Source organism: Phyllostomus discolor, chromosome 4 (genome assembly GCF_004126475.2).
Source record: "Phyllostomus discolor isolate MPI-MPIP mPhyDis1 chromosome 4, mPhyDis1.pri.v3, whole genome shotgun sequence".
Lineage (NCBI taxonomy): Eukaryota > Metazoa > Chordata > Mammalia > Chiroptera > Phyllostomidae > Phyllostomus > Phyllostomus discolor.
This window is the reverse complement of record NC_040906.2, coordinates 187393660-187408784: the sequence shown is the minus strand read 5'-3', so window position 1 is coordinate 187408784 and position 15125 is coordinate 187393660. Positions and strand designations below refer to the sequence as shown.

Genomic DNA, 15125 nt, shown 5'->3' with positions numbered 1-15125 from the left:
AGAATACCTACCTGTACCTCCTACCCAACAGCTAACAGAGCCTTCTGAGCGCCAGAGATAGAAAATAAGGAAAAGAGAAAAAGGCACACACAAAGAAGTAAATGTTTAGAATATAAGTCTTTGAGTGTAAGAGTTCTATGTAAATGTGACAAATATATGTCATAAATCTAAAATGGTCAAGAAATACTTTGCTATTTTATTTTATCCAAGTACATTTTTTTTTCTACTTGGGAATATGCCCTATATAAAGATGCATAAAATGTTCACTTTGGCAAACTCATTTCCATTCATTTCTTGTTTTTCGGCATTCGGAAAATCTACAACGGTGTCAATATAACATTCTGATTATGTTTTTCAACTTCCCCATTCATTTACTTGGCTTTATACAAAAATAATATTCAAAAAATGGTCCCAAAGAAAATATGCCGAGTACCAGGGTCATCAAGTGAACAATTGCATCTTTCTCTGCGGCGGGAGCTGGGGAAATGGACCAAATTGCAGGAGGTAGAAGCACATGTTTGTAGTCTTCCCCTTTCTCCATTTTTAATAGCATGGAACCATTTATTTATTGACTGCTTGAAATAAATTCAAATAGAAGAACTTTGTAAATGCCGTAGTCTCTGGTAAGACCTACCTGGTGCCAATCTTTTTTGTTATTTATGAGAGGGACTCAGACAGCTTGAATGTCTCCTCTTTCTATCCAAGAGTTCATTTGTTGTTAAGTAAAGCCCTTTTGTCTGGAAAAGAAGCTGAACAATAATTCACAAACTTGCCATTCTCCTAGGACTAAATTGGGATTCATCAAGCCTCCCATTTAAGTGGGCTTCAAATGTGGTGGAGAATGAGGCACCTGTGTTTTCTGAAGAGTTTTTCTTCTGTCTCACTGTTTCTAGGTTAGTAAGAATATGTCACAGCTCCCTCTGCGTGTCCTGTGGGTAGGGGGAAAAGGGGTAGAGGCTGGGGAGTGGGGGGCCTGTGGAAGCAGAACCCCTTCTTGAAATATTTATTGCTCCTTCCATTTACTTGGCTTTTCTTTTACCAAAGGGATTTCTGGTTATCTTACAGTTTTTAAATAACAGCTTTACCACACAATATACCCATTTAAAATGCATAATTCACTAGTTTTTAGCATATTCATAGACATGTGCGACCATCACCACAGTCAACTTGAGGACGTTTTCATCACCTCAGAAAGAAACCCAGTGCCCTTTAGTTATAACCCTTCTAGGCCGCCATTCCTGTGCTCCTGGGCCCTATGCCGCCACTAAACTGCATCCTGTCCCCAGAGATCTCCTTATCTGGACATTTCATATAAACAGAATCATAGAATATGTGGACTTTTGTTCACTCGGCTTTTAATCCCACTTTGCCTTAAGACATTTTTGATAACGTTGTCTTGCACTGTGCTGCCTTTTCTCCTCACAGGGCTGGTACTCTCCCTGAGTTGTGGACACCCAGCCTAGCCTCAATTAGCGTTTGTGAAGTTTTGAACCAATTTCTGGTTTTCTCTCCTCCTACCAACAGAAGTTGCCTGTCATGTTTCTCTGTACAGGATCACACTGCTTCACCCCCGTACTATGGGATAGCCTTTTCTCTCTCTCCCCATCAGTATGACAACATGTTATAACATATATGGCACACGTGCAGCCAGTGCTATAACATGTTAGAAACTCAGGTCTTCCTTTCCTGCACTGAGTCTTTACCACATTTCTCTCCATCTGCTCCCATCTCTATCCTGTCCGATTTTCAGGAATGCTCCTTAGCAGCCTCCTTGCTTGGTGGTAAAAGAAATCAGACCTCCATTGCCTCGTGGGCACTGGTACAGTGGCAGTGTTCTGGCTTGCCCCAAAGAGTTGCCACCGACTGTCTACTCTTCCTTATGCAATTTAGAGAAAAGACTTTCTCCCACCAGGACTGACTTGTTGAAACCATGGAAAGACTAATCATTTTTACTTATTTATTTACTTAAATTTCTGGGATAGTTCTAAGAGCAAAAGATTTACCAATTTCACATATAAAACATCACTGTGCTTGCTACATATCTACATTGCATTATAACCCCTAAACAAGCATATGAAAGCAAATTGCCCTCCAGCTAGGAGTAGGTATACATCAGCAGGATTCTTTTATACTCCCTTTTGGCAAAGACCATGGTGTTTAACTAGGAAGCGTTGCATGCTATAGACATTGAAAAGGAGGGACATGAAATGACTGCTTTCAAATTGTCGAAGTTGACGTGTGAGGATCTGAAAAAAGCTGTTTACATTCAGCCAGAGTGACGCTTAGCCAGGCCTCACTTTTCCAGAGTTGACTTAAAGTCCAAGTCAGAATAAATTCTGGGGGGAAATGTGTTCTGCTCTTCCTACTTTGTGGTAAACAAACTTAGAGGAAAATGTATTTTCTCTCTCTGCTTGGAGGTAAAAATTTCTCTTAGGGAAATTTTGAAGTACTGCTTTTTGGAAAGCAAAATTTCTGGTTCCCAGTTAAGGAGCTTGAGAAAGTAGACAGACCCATATGGGATGGTGCATTAGTCACCCTCTGAAATTCACTTGCATTTGTTTATGTCTGCATCATTAATCAACAGAAGATGCCCAGCCATGATATAACCCACATGTAAACTATAAAATTATTTGCTAGAACAATGCAAAAGGAGAGAGAAATAGGTTTCCCTCCTCTATATCCTTTCTTTCCCATTCCAACCTATGAAGGGAGAAGGGGTGGTTAAAGAGAGAAAAGTACATAAGGAACTGTGGACATAGTTTGGACACATAGAAACAAGAGGCCCTTTTCTAGTTGGCATGGGAAGGCACTCTTTCCCCCAGAATCTGGCCCAGGCTTCCTGCAGTTTGGGTGGTGATTGGCACATTCCCGTGCCAATGGGAATAACAGCTGGCTTCTCAGTGTTCTTCCCAAGCAGCTGCTCCATCCACCTTGGCGCTGTTTGCTCACAGCTTTAGTTGCTGACATTCTCAAGCTGTTGTTGAGTGTCTCTAATACCAGGACTTTCCTCTTTACGGGTTTTAATTCTGAGTAAAATATCAGCATCTTTAATCCTTTGTCGAAGGAGATGCAATGAAAATTCACCCTAGGCTGGAAGGCACACTCAGAGTCCGACTGGTGTCGAGGTTTTGGAAATGACTGTGATGTGCTGGTTGGGGAAAAAGAGAAACTGGATTCCCGTGTATACCAATATTTTAATACATGCCTTTTTGAAAAGTTTCCATATGGGACCAATATGGAATAAAAGAAGGAGAGTGAAGGAAAAAAAGCAGGTAGCATATGGGAATATTTAAAAGCCTTTAAGAAATGAATGAGAATACTGAAAGCATTAGCAGTATCATATGAAAGCTGGAAAGGAATACTAACATAAGAATAGACGCCAAAGAAAGGTACAGACTAGTATTCAGACTAGTGCAATGTACTAGAATATTCCCCAAGCATGGGAGTTATAACTCCAGTCACCCAGATTCACAAGCCAAACATAGTAAACAAAATAATGGGAAAATTTCTCGTTTGAGAAAGATGTATTTCAGTGGGGCCTATTAGTACATGATGCAGAATAACTATCTGCTGGACAAACGTGAAAAATACCCATGGAAGAAAGAAGCAAGCACAGCTGGACAGAAGAGTGTAAAACTTGGCTGATAGAGCAAAACCGTAAGGGTACGCTAGGCAAACATTCTGAGGACGAGTAATCCAAAAAACTCACAAAGCTGAGAGCTTAATAATCACCTGAAGGTGGCGTGAAATATGAAATAGTACCGAGTCCCCAGCGTGGCCTCTACAGCTCAATCATCCCCTGTCATCTCAGCGTCGCCCAGTGAGGTGGAGGGCTGCGGAGCCAGGGATTAAAGTGGGGAAAGGACACACAGTAAATCCAACACCTAACATTTACTTCCCAGTAACACAAGTGGAGCTGTTCTCGGAAAAGGGTGAGCTGAGAGCTTCATAAATTCCTTTTACTTTTTAATATTGACTTTTCTTTCCACTATTTTGCTTCAACCGCTGCATCCCCGGGATAGCCAGCATCCTACTGATGAACGTCAAGATTTCCATACCTGCCTAGAGATGTTAACTGATCCAATCAGCCAAAAGTCAGCCAGGCAGGGAACTGTTTCTTTGAACACCCAGCCTGCCAGTGCATTACAAAAGCAAGACAAACTGGGCTACCAGCTCAGAAGCTTTTGTCTTTGCTTTTTACAAATCCCCATAAATTTCAAAACAATCCGGTACCAGGACAGCACTTTTGGCCTAAGTATTCAAAGTCAAGACACATGCACAAAAAACGATTTCCTGACCCATTCTGTATGTGTAGTTTCTACACAGGAGTTTCTGAAAAGAAGAACTCCTTTTTTCTCTCCTGCTTCTGAGCAGTGAGTGAGGCGGCATAAAAGAGTGCTAACCCTCTTTTTCGTTTCCTGTTTCAGAACCGGGAAGCTAAGACAGCCTGTGAAACAAAAGACTATCTAACGAAAAAAGTCTTGTATCTTTGGTGCATCAGTTACTGCTCTAAAATGTGTCTGTGTAAGAGTACACGTTAGGAGAAGATTTATTGTTGGACTCAACTGGGGTGGGAAAAACACTGGAACGTTCATCTCCAGGATGTGCCCTGCCCGGCCCACCCGGCTTTACTGTGAGTGCCGGAATTGAGCCACGGGGCCAGCCTGGGCCCGGAGCTGAGACCCGGGAGAGGGAGGCGGATGAGGAGAAAGGGTGGTGGTGATGAGTGTTTTGTAGAAAAAAGAAGTTGTGGAGGATTTGTGAAGTGTTTTTCCATCTCCATGAAATGAAAAAAAAAATCCCCCTCCCCCACACACTTACTTGGGACCAGTGCCACTGCTAAGCTGTGATTTATTTATTGAAGCACAACAAAAACTTCTCCCTAAAGGGAGAACACAAGTACTTGTGTATTTTAGATGGCTCAGCCTACAGCGAGTTTCCCTTATCCGGTTGAAATACAATATTACTTCACAGTTGTGAGGTAGTGTCTGGCAATTACTTTTTACACCTAATCCCTATAGCACACCTTATACTTACAAAATGTTTATTAACTAAGCCATAATTAACCTTTCTCTCAGAGTCTACTGGTACTTATCTTAAATCACAGAAACATGAAATTGCCCCCAAATACATGGTCTATTTATCGATGAAGTATTGATCTGTCTTTAATGCTTTCAGCCTGTGTGAAGTTTCTCTTCCCTGTTCTTTTTTTCCCCTTTCCTTCTTTCCATTCTTTTTTGACAGCCTATCTCTAGAGTTCAAGGTGAAATACATTTGTGGTACAATTGTCTAGATACTTCAGATGCAAGTAGATTTCAATCCATATTAACTAAATGGTTTCTTACAGTATTGACTGATTTGAGATAGCACAGATTTGGCCAGTAAATGCTTCTGTGTTAGGGAAAACCACTCCATTTCACTGAGGTTTCATCTAACTTTTAAAGAATTTGGATATTGGGGTTTGGACCTCTTTTGCAGATGGTTGTGAGGCTTCGTGATTTTATATGAATAAACAATGTGGGCATGTATAGATGTGAGTAATTTCCTAAGACCCTATAAAACTTCCCAGTTAGTAGTTTTGAAAGAGGAATACTTTCATATTTAGTTTTTAAGTCAAATAAAATTATTGCATAGAAAAGTCCTTCACATGAAGAACTATGATTGAAGGTGTGATTCAGGCTCTCACACCAGGTTTCCAGTAAGCACATTTTTGTGAGTACAGGCAAACAATTTAAATTAACAACTCTATTTTCAGAAACCACTTGATATTTGGGAGCTATGTGTCCCGTATCTGATGAGCTTATGGCTGTCTGAAAATAAAAATCAGATAGAGCTGGAGGGAGGGGGGAGCAGAGAGTGAGAGACAGGAAAAGGGGAAGGAGGAAGAAAGGAGAAGGAGGTGAGGAGGCTCCAAAGAAAATGGTTAGTGAAGGAGAGCCAATCATAATCCAGCTGTTCCAAGCCAACCAAAGCATCTGGTTTCTTTAATTTAGTACACTTCATACTAAAAGGCCAGTTTGTTTACACTGTATATTTTGAGTTATTTGAAATCTCTCTTCCAAACCATTGGGTTTGCGACTTCAGGGGAGGCTTTTCAAATGTGGCTGGAAAGGATCCCACGCCAGTATCACATGGCATGAATGATATGGAAAAAAGGGAGAAAAGTCACAGACGTTTTAACAGTAGTTAGCTTGACATTTCAGGCTATTTTCTTAGGCCTTTCTGAGAGAACTAAAAATGCCCCAAGTTCAACTTCTATGCCATGCAAGTGAAGTCATATTTTCTGTCCAGCAGCATATGGATCTGTGCACCACCCTCAGGCACACAGGGCATGTCTTTCATGGTGCCCCCACGCCGTGTTCCGGTGATACTATTTGCCTTTTAACCAAATGATTAACTGAAATCATACACAAAAGTATCAAGTCCAAGAAGAACTTGTTTGGAACCCTTCTGGAAGGACTATTAGGGTTCAGTCCTTAAACTTCTGACTGTTCCTTCACGGACCCTCTCTCAGTGAGCTCCTCATGGACAGCACTTCGGTTTTCACGGCTAAGGAGGGTGTCCCGGTGCGATCCTCCGAGCCACTCTTCTCCATCTGGACTCCAGTCAGGGATTTCCAACTATTTCAAAACCCTCACTTTGCTGCCCTATGATCACCTGGATGTGCAAAACAAAACTCAACATTTTTCCTAACCAGATTTATGTAATCCATGCCATCCTTCTATGGTCAAAAGAGTTACAAACCCAGGAGTTTTTCCAACTACCTGTTCTCCTCCCTGTCGAGGAAGCCAAGCCTTTTACCATTTGCTTTATGCTGTTCTTTAAATCTGTCCCTTCTTTTCACTCCTGTTGCTCTCTTCACTCAGCACCTGAATTTTTCACTAGTTTCCTACTTGGTTTTCCTGAATGGGAGACTAAAAATGTACACCTGAAGGCAAAGACAGAAACAACTCCTGAATAGTATATTATAAATAGACAGAAGGGACTGAACTTCACCTAGAAAGAACCCACAATCTATAATCGTTCACAGGAAAACAAATTTATAGCTGACGTGACTGGCACACCATTAAATTACCTATGAGAGAGAGGTTCTTACCCATTTATCTTTTTTGTGGTCCAGGCTAACTGCATGACTGGCCCTGAGCTGACCACCACAGCCTTTCTGGTGCCTGGTAACATTTGGCAAATCTCTCCACCTTCTCAAGGTGATGAGGCGATCAGCTTATTCATCTTTGACTTTTCAGTTCAGGTAGTGTAAAGGAAGTTCAGACAAAAGAAAGTTTGCTCCCGTTTCTCAAGTCTTTCCCTCTGGGACTGTTTGACCTCATCAAGAGCTGTAACTGCAGCAACACACAGACCAATAGCAACAGCAATGCCCAATGGGAAATGCAGCAGGAAAACAGGAGGCGAGAGCTGGGTAGCGGAGGCTCGGTCATAAACACTTAAGGCCTCAGTGTGATACCTTTGTTACCTGCGTAATTCCCATTGACGTCAATTCCGTGTTATGGGTGCTTTAGGACCAGAGGAAAGAACCTTACATTGCTTCACAGATCAACACTACTTTCACACAAAGCTGTACACTAGTAGTTCTCAGCATCTGGCTCTCAGACCAGAAATATTAGCAGCAACTGTACTATTGCTGGGAATGTAAATTCATGGATCCTACCCTAACTGACCCACAGAATCACTATCTGTGGGATGAAGGCCCAGGATACTAGCTTAACAAACTCTCGGCATGATGCTTATTCACAAAACAGTTTGAGGACCATTGCTCTAATTTATGGGGATAATAACTAGATACAAACGAACAATAGAAAGTACATAAATATGCAAATAAAAATGGTATAAAGTGCAATCTGAATAGAGGGCCTCTCTCTTCTTGTACATGCAATACTTAGCACAGAATAAATCTCAGTAAACATTGTTGACTAAATGACGAGAAGGGTCTTATTAGGTTGATGCCAAAATTCTAAATATTCCACATAGCAAGTGATGTTTTAGATTTTTTTGCTGGTTTGTTTTCTAGAGAAGTCGTTGAAATCTAGAAAATAGAACACTAATCTGAGAGGCCAGGTTTTCTAGGGTCATGGGAATCAGCTGTGAGGGCCATAAGCCGGCCCACAGGTGCTCTTCTTTCTTTTCCTGTCTTCGGATTGTCTCATATAGTTCATATTTCAGAGGTCAGGATACACGTTCTGATAATAACCAGCCCTTTCTGAAAACAAATCTTAAAAGGCTAGTTTATTTTTCATTACTAAATTGTCTTTTAAACCATTCAGGTTCCCTCCCACTTATCCAACTGGTTATTAGATCCTCAAAATATTACTCCCTAATACTTATTGGTTCATCTCATGGAGTACTTTCCAGATCTTCAGTACTCCCTTAGACTAGTCAGTAGTTTCTCATCAGAGGGACTGCAGTCACCATCCATTTGGCGTCTCTCTCTTCTCATGTATGTCCCCCTTTAGCCCATCCTCTGCAAATATGCCACACTAATCTCTCTGAAATTATGAACTTCTCTTGTCACTGCCATGCTTAAAATCCTTCAGTGGCTTTATATCACCTCGGAATGAGAGGGCCTCTCATCTTCTGAGCCTGAGTAATCCTCCAGGCTTCATTGCCTGCCTGATTTACTGCACCAACCTCACCAACTGACTTGTCCTTCTGCAGACACTGTGCCATTCATTCTCCCCTTCCCTTGTTCTGGAATATTCCTACCCAGCTTCCTGGGTGGCTGATCTGCAGCTCTCTTTTAAGACTCAGTTCTGGTATCACCCCCTGGAGGAAGTTTTCTCAGACCACATCTCTCTCACGCATTTTGCCGTGGGTACCTCTCCTCTGTGTAGCTCTTCGTCCCAGCATTCATCACATCTTGCTTCTTCTTCTCCAAAGAGCTTCTTAAGGACAGGGGCCATTTGTTATTAATGTTTGTAAAAATAACACTTGGCTCTTTCCTTAGTATGTAGAAGTGCCTCAATAAATGTTTTCTAAGCAAAGGAATGAATAAATTAATAAGTAAAGACAATAGCCCTTCCAAAGGCTGTTCCTTAGGATTGAGAAAGAATTTCTCATCATATGGCTATCCACTGGAAAAAAAAAAAGACTCATAAGCATAGATAAGACAGTTCATATCAAATGGCCACAAGGCTTCCTACAGACGCCAAACTGACCCACTTTGGGAGCTTGTAGAAACTGGAAATTTCTTTTCATGCTGTTATTTTCTTCTCATATTTCTATACTCCTGCTAGGACTGGGGGAAGACATGTTGAAAGGAAACCCTGAAGGCCATTTTTAAGAAGTTAAAATATAAGTGGAAAGAGGAAAGATAAGAAATCTTCTGTGAGAATGTTTGTTTTGACTGCCAAACTTTCAGTCTCCAGAGATTTAAGGGGTGAGCTGGGGGAGGTGTTCTGTGTGAGATTGCAGAGCACGTAACTTTAGGTGTTTATTCAGACTGAGCATAAATTCTGAAAACTAGAAAGTTGATCTCAACTTATTGGAACAAGCCTGGAATTTAATTTTGTGTTATGTTCTCTAGAGACACAAGGACCAAAAAAGGGGGAGGGGTTATTTGCTCAGCTTGAGAACATGATATTGAACACATTTTTTTCCCATTCTCTTTCTCATCATTATAGCATATGATCTAGAGGAACTGCAGGTGGGTGCTTGGTTTGAATCCAGTTCCCAGACCCTACTGCTCATTAATTGTCCTTGTTTTATTTTTAGTCTGATATTTGGAGTGATTTTTTCCCACGCTGAGTAGGATGGAACCCAATCTACCAGGGGGCACCTACCCTCAAAATCTCACACTCATTCTGAGTAACCAAGAGCCATGATGTCGCAGTGGAACAGAGTGTTATGAAGAGTGTCACCAGAATAGCTGGGAGCCATAATCTTTGAGAAATCATGGGAAGTAGTGGAAAAATCTTTCTCTTTGCCTTTAGCCAAATGGCTGGTCTCTGAGATGTGACTTCTGGCTTCTAAAGTTGGGATTGAACCCTAAATTATTCTGGCAAGAGTCAAAAGTCAAAGTGTTTGGAAAATTCAGGTGTATAAATAAAAACCCCAGCCCTTAAGTGGTCTGTGTCTGAAGAACATCTTCTTCCCACACAGAAAGTCCAGCAGAACTTCCTGCGGTGATGAAACTACTCTGTCCCGTCCAACAGGGTAGCCACCAGCCATATGCAGCTACCGAGTCCTGAAATGTGCTTGGTGAAACTTGGGAATGAATGTTTATTTTTTTCTATTTTCATTAATTTAAATTTAAATAGTCACACATGGTTAGTGACTATTGTATTGGACAGCACTTTAAGATCCAGTCTTAGTGTGTAACACAAACATACTGAACAGATATAGTAACGGTTTTAAAAACGGAGAAAAAGCCAGAGTACTGCTATGCCTGATGAAAGTTTATCTACTTATTAGGAGCACACAGGTCTCTATGTTGGACACCACTGCAAAGGGCGTATCCCAGGTACATAGTATTGCATGTGTAGCCATACAGAGATGTCTGGAAGGGTATTAACAAAATAGGTTTTCCCTGGGTGACAAGCTTTGGGCTACTTTTTACTTGGTGCTTTTCTGTTTGTTTTTTAAATTTGCAATAAACATGTATAGATTTTTTAAAAAAATTATAAGGCCCTTTTATGAGAGTGTACAGTGGATATCTTTCAACATTACTTAGTTTAAAGTGTATATGTACTTTTCATTTTCATTTTTTAAAAGATGTTAAGTTATTTAGTTAGTTTTAGAGAGAGCAGTGAGGGAGGGAGAAAGATGGGGGAGAGGCAGTCGGTCGGCTGCCTCTCACATGTCTCCAGCTGGGGACCTGGCCAGTAACCCAGGCATGTGCCCTCACCGGGAATCAAACCAGTGACCTTTCAGTTTGCAGACTGGTGCTCATTCCCTTGAGCCACACTATCCAGGGCTAAAGTGTATATGTACTTTTTAAAAATAAGTTCAGCTACCTCTTACGATATAGTCTACACTGCTCAAAAGAAGAATCTTTGGAGACTGTATACAAAGTTGTGTATATCTTTTGCTAACAAAAGAATCCAAAGAAATTCTTTTTCTTTTGTTTTCTTTAGATACCAGTACTTCTTCTTTTTTTTTTTTTTTCCAGGGCATTTAAAGTGTTTTGTCAGCCTTGGCATTCGGAAATACTCTAGTGGTATCATCACTCATCTGGACCTAGGGTGTCCAGATATCCACAGTTACTATAACATTGAAGTTTTTCAGGGGCTCAACTGGGCATGGACTAGAATGGATCTTGCAGGAGAAGGTGGGAAAGGGGCAATGTCTGATCATTACAGTGGAAGGTGGGCACTCATCCATTTTTCTCAAGTCAGCTGTGTTGTGAAGGATGAATGCTTAGCTAACTGTTGGAAAGGCACTCCAAGAATACAGTTATTCATCAAACACCTATCCAAAGACTAGTAACTTATACTCAGCTGTCACTGGCACAGATTTTTTTCTCCCCAGATGAGTTAGTCTTTTGAAGGCTGCCTTTTAAAATGCAAAGCCATACTCTCTTTGTACCTGACTTACAACTCTGCTCAGTATTCTTGTAGAAGAGGACCATGTGCCTGTGCAAAAACATCATTCTCATGTGATCTCTCTTTCCTCGATTTATCACCTGGCACCCTGGAGCACTCAGCTCGCATGGAGCTTGGCAGTGGGCTCACATTCAACTGAACTGAACATTCTATCCAATGGCTAACCTCAGTTCACCCTGGAATGAGATTAGAATCAGGAAGTCCGGCCAGGTTTGAATTAGCAATGGATGACTCCATAGGATTTCAAATAATCATGGAAAACAGACTAGACCTCCAAACACATTTGTGTGCATTATCAAGTAGCTCAGCCTTTCAATAGACAACAAAAGAAAGTATGCCAGATGTTTGAAAAATAAAAAAATCCAGGATTGATGAAACAGGTTTCACAAGCATAATTGTAGGAATATTATACAGTACAATAACCATATTTACACTTATAAAATTCTGCTTTTTGAAAGATTTCTAAAAATCCTTTAAGATTAATGTTCATTAAAATACTCTTTCATTTAAAAATACACATGGAGATACACATTTCATGTGGGCTAAGTAGATTAAGTAATTAGATTAAGTAAGCTAATATTTTAAATTAATTTTAACTTTTGTATAAGTAGTGGCATATAAGTTTAAAATGTCAGCTAATACTATGTAGCTCACAATACCCAAAAGCACCACCCCAGCCCCATATACCCCACTGGTAGTTATTTTCAACAGCGTCATATTTTTTATTATAGTATTTTTCCTCCATATTTTAAATAATATATTTATATTGCTATAACTTAACTTTCAGTCTTAGACATTGAGAGATGATGAGGAATTCGCACTCTTATACATCCTCCTTTTGTCCCTTCCCTCACCACCACACTCTCCATTCCCTATTATTCCAATTCAGGTTCAATAGCATCCATGATTATAGTTTTACTATTTCACAGCTGAGCCACACTGGGTACTGTGTTTATGTTTCCTTTATTGCATACCATTTTAAAAAATTTGCTTAGTATTCTTTTAATCCAAAATAATGGTAAAACACACTAATATTGTTCAGCACAACAGGTGTCGGACTGTTCTTCTCTTGTCCATTCTGCTTGGAGACCTCCTCCCTGTAGCTGCTGGTCACAGTCCGCCTAGACAGTTTCTTCCTTTCTCTCCTGGGTTGAATTCTCCATTTCTCCCCTTTTTCTTTTTCTCTTTCTTTGTTTATATCTATTCCCTTAAAGCTTTCTGACTCTTTGTACTCTTAGTACATTAGTAATAATTTATGTGATATTACAACTGTCTCAGAACACCAAGAAACTTTTCTGATTCCTTCTCTCCTTTAAAGTTTTGAAAAATTCAGGTTTAAAAGAGTTTAAAATATACTGTTATGGCTAAAGAGAAATACTCAGGAGCGAAAGAGTTAAAGACACAGAGTAAGACTGTGGCTTGAAAACATTTTATTCATTAACAAAACTGTCGACCAGTCTTTGATCTTGTGAAGTTGCTTCAGAACTTTTCCTTTATCCCAGTTAACAACTGAATGCTCTTATGTAAAGGAGAAAAATCTAGTTCTCCCAAATTCCTTTTTGCCATAGGAACGGGGTGGGAATGAATTCTCCAACAAGGAATTTGATTTTGTTCCTAAAAAGTAGCTGTGGGAATAAAAGTTTCCATTTGATTCAGATATGGGACTTTGGTGAAATTTCATTTTTTTGGTGTTTTCATTTTACCCTCATAACAAGTTTTATAAAGTATGCTGAGATTCTCAAACATACAAATTACCATCATCCATGACCACTTATTTTCTGATCCACTTTGGTGATATGGTTCCAGATTTACACTATATGTGACTATCAAGGTGCTCCACAGGCTAAATTGTGTCCCACCCAACCCCTACACTCATATGTTAGAGTCCTAACCCCCACTAAGTGTGTGGCTGTGTTTGGGGACAGGGTCTTTAACAAGGTAATTAGTTAAAGTGGGGCCATTACTGTGGGCCCTTATCCAACATGACTGCTGTCCTTATAGGAAGAGAAAATTCGGACATAGATAGGCACAGAAGGAAGACCATGAGAAGCCACAGGGAGAAGATGGTTATCTGTACACCAAGGAGAGAGGCCTCAGGAAAAAACCCAACTCTGCCAACACCTTGATCTTGGACTTTCCACCTCCAGAACTGTGAGAAAATAAACTCCTGTGGCTTAAGCCACCCAGTCTGAGGTACTTGGTTACGGCAGCCCTAGCAAATTAATAGAGTTGCCCTGACTTTTGTTACTCAGGAAAGAAAAATTTCATTTTAACCCGTCACATTTTCTACAGAAAAAGGTGGGAGTCTTGAATACCTGTTGCCCCAAACATAGCTCAGTGCCTGGCACACAGAGGACTCGCCTTCATGTCACTCAGATGGAGGCCTCGGTTGCGGCCCTGGTTGTGTGACCCTGTGGTACGGAAACGGGGCAACCGTGACCTGGCCTGTGAAACAGAAGGCAGATTTAAGTGCAGCCACCCCTGTTGACATTGCCACCTCAGATATTCCATCAACACACTTTAACCAGCAGAGTGGGCCAAACGACGCAAAGACCAACCGTGTTCTCAGAGCAGACCGGCCACAAGCAACACGACGCGCTGGGGCTTCTCCAAAAAGAGAAGGGCGCGCTGAGTGGCTCTTAGCTGTTCCTACCAGAGGTACAGGTGAGCCAACAAAAACCACATGACCAGCTTTTTCAAGAGCTGCTGACAAGCCTGAAAGATCCAAAATGGACACCTGACCCCTGTCTGTTGTCAAGACATTATCCACCATGGCAACCAGGACAGTTTCCATCATACATGCTGGTGTACAGCTCAATTAAAAAGGATCAAGAGAGTCAGGATTCTAAATATCAACAGCATCACTCTGTCAAAACCTCTCCTGTGACCTTTCCCGGAAAAGGAAATATAATGACAAGATAAAAGTGAGCCAGACTATCGATGTTCAGAACAGTCTCCAGTGGTACAGCCTTGGTCTGAAATACTGTCTTACGAGGGTCACATGGCATGGTGAAACTTATGACGAAACTGAATAAGGTAAAATAAAGTTACCAGAAGATATTTTTTCTTTCCTAAGAACAATAGAAAAATGAAGAAACAAAATTGAAGCATCTCTCTAGTTGGGTGCCTCCTCTCCCACTCCTTCCTGTCAATGAAATTTGTTGGGTTCCTTCTTAGCACTGGTGACAGTTTCTGTATGTCTACATCCCTCCCTGACTTTCTTCTACCCTCCTTCCTTCCCTGCTTACATATTTTCTATTTTTCCCATTAGATTGTAGCCTCTCTGAGGGCACGAACTACATTTGTAATATGTACCAAGGTAAATTCACTACTGATTAAAATGCTTGCCATATAATAGCTGTTCAATAAATATTTGTTCAATGACCAACTTGATGAAAAATGCCAATGGGAACCAGAGAAAGAAGCTAACATCTATATAGTTTCAATTGTGCTGTGCACCTTATAAGGTAATGTCATAGGTTCATCTCATTTAATTCTTAAGATATTAGATGATGTACTCTGAACACACTTTTTAAATGAAAACACTGAAGTCCAGAGAAGTATCATTTT

At 40.7% G+C, this 15125-nt stretch overlaps 1 protein-coding gene across 3 annotated transcripts in view; it reads right to left on the bottom strand.

Moving 5' to 3' along the window:
• PDE7B (phosphodiesterase 7B) overlaps positions 1-15125 on the bottom strand; it is a 295725-nt gene that overhangs the window by 88711 nt on the left and 191889 nt on the right. Inside the window, exon 1 of one of the 3 annotated variants that reach the window (XM_036024756.1) lies at positions 7097-7265. The exons of the other annotated variants lie outside the window; for them this stretch is intronic. Within the exon in view, the coding sequence (XP_035880649.1) occupies positions 7097-7100 (4 nt within the window). The 5' untranslated portion in view covers positions 7101-7265. Of the gene's footprint in view, positions 1-7096; positions 7266-15125 lie in introns of those variants that run through there. 3 annotated transcript variants of the gene reach the window in all.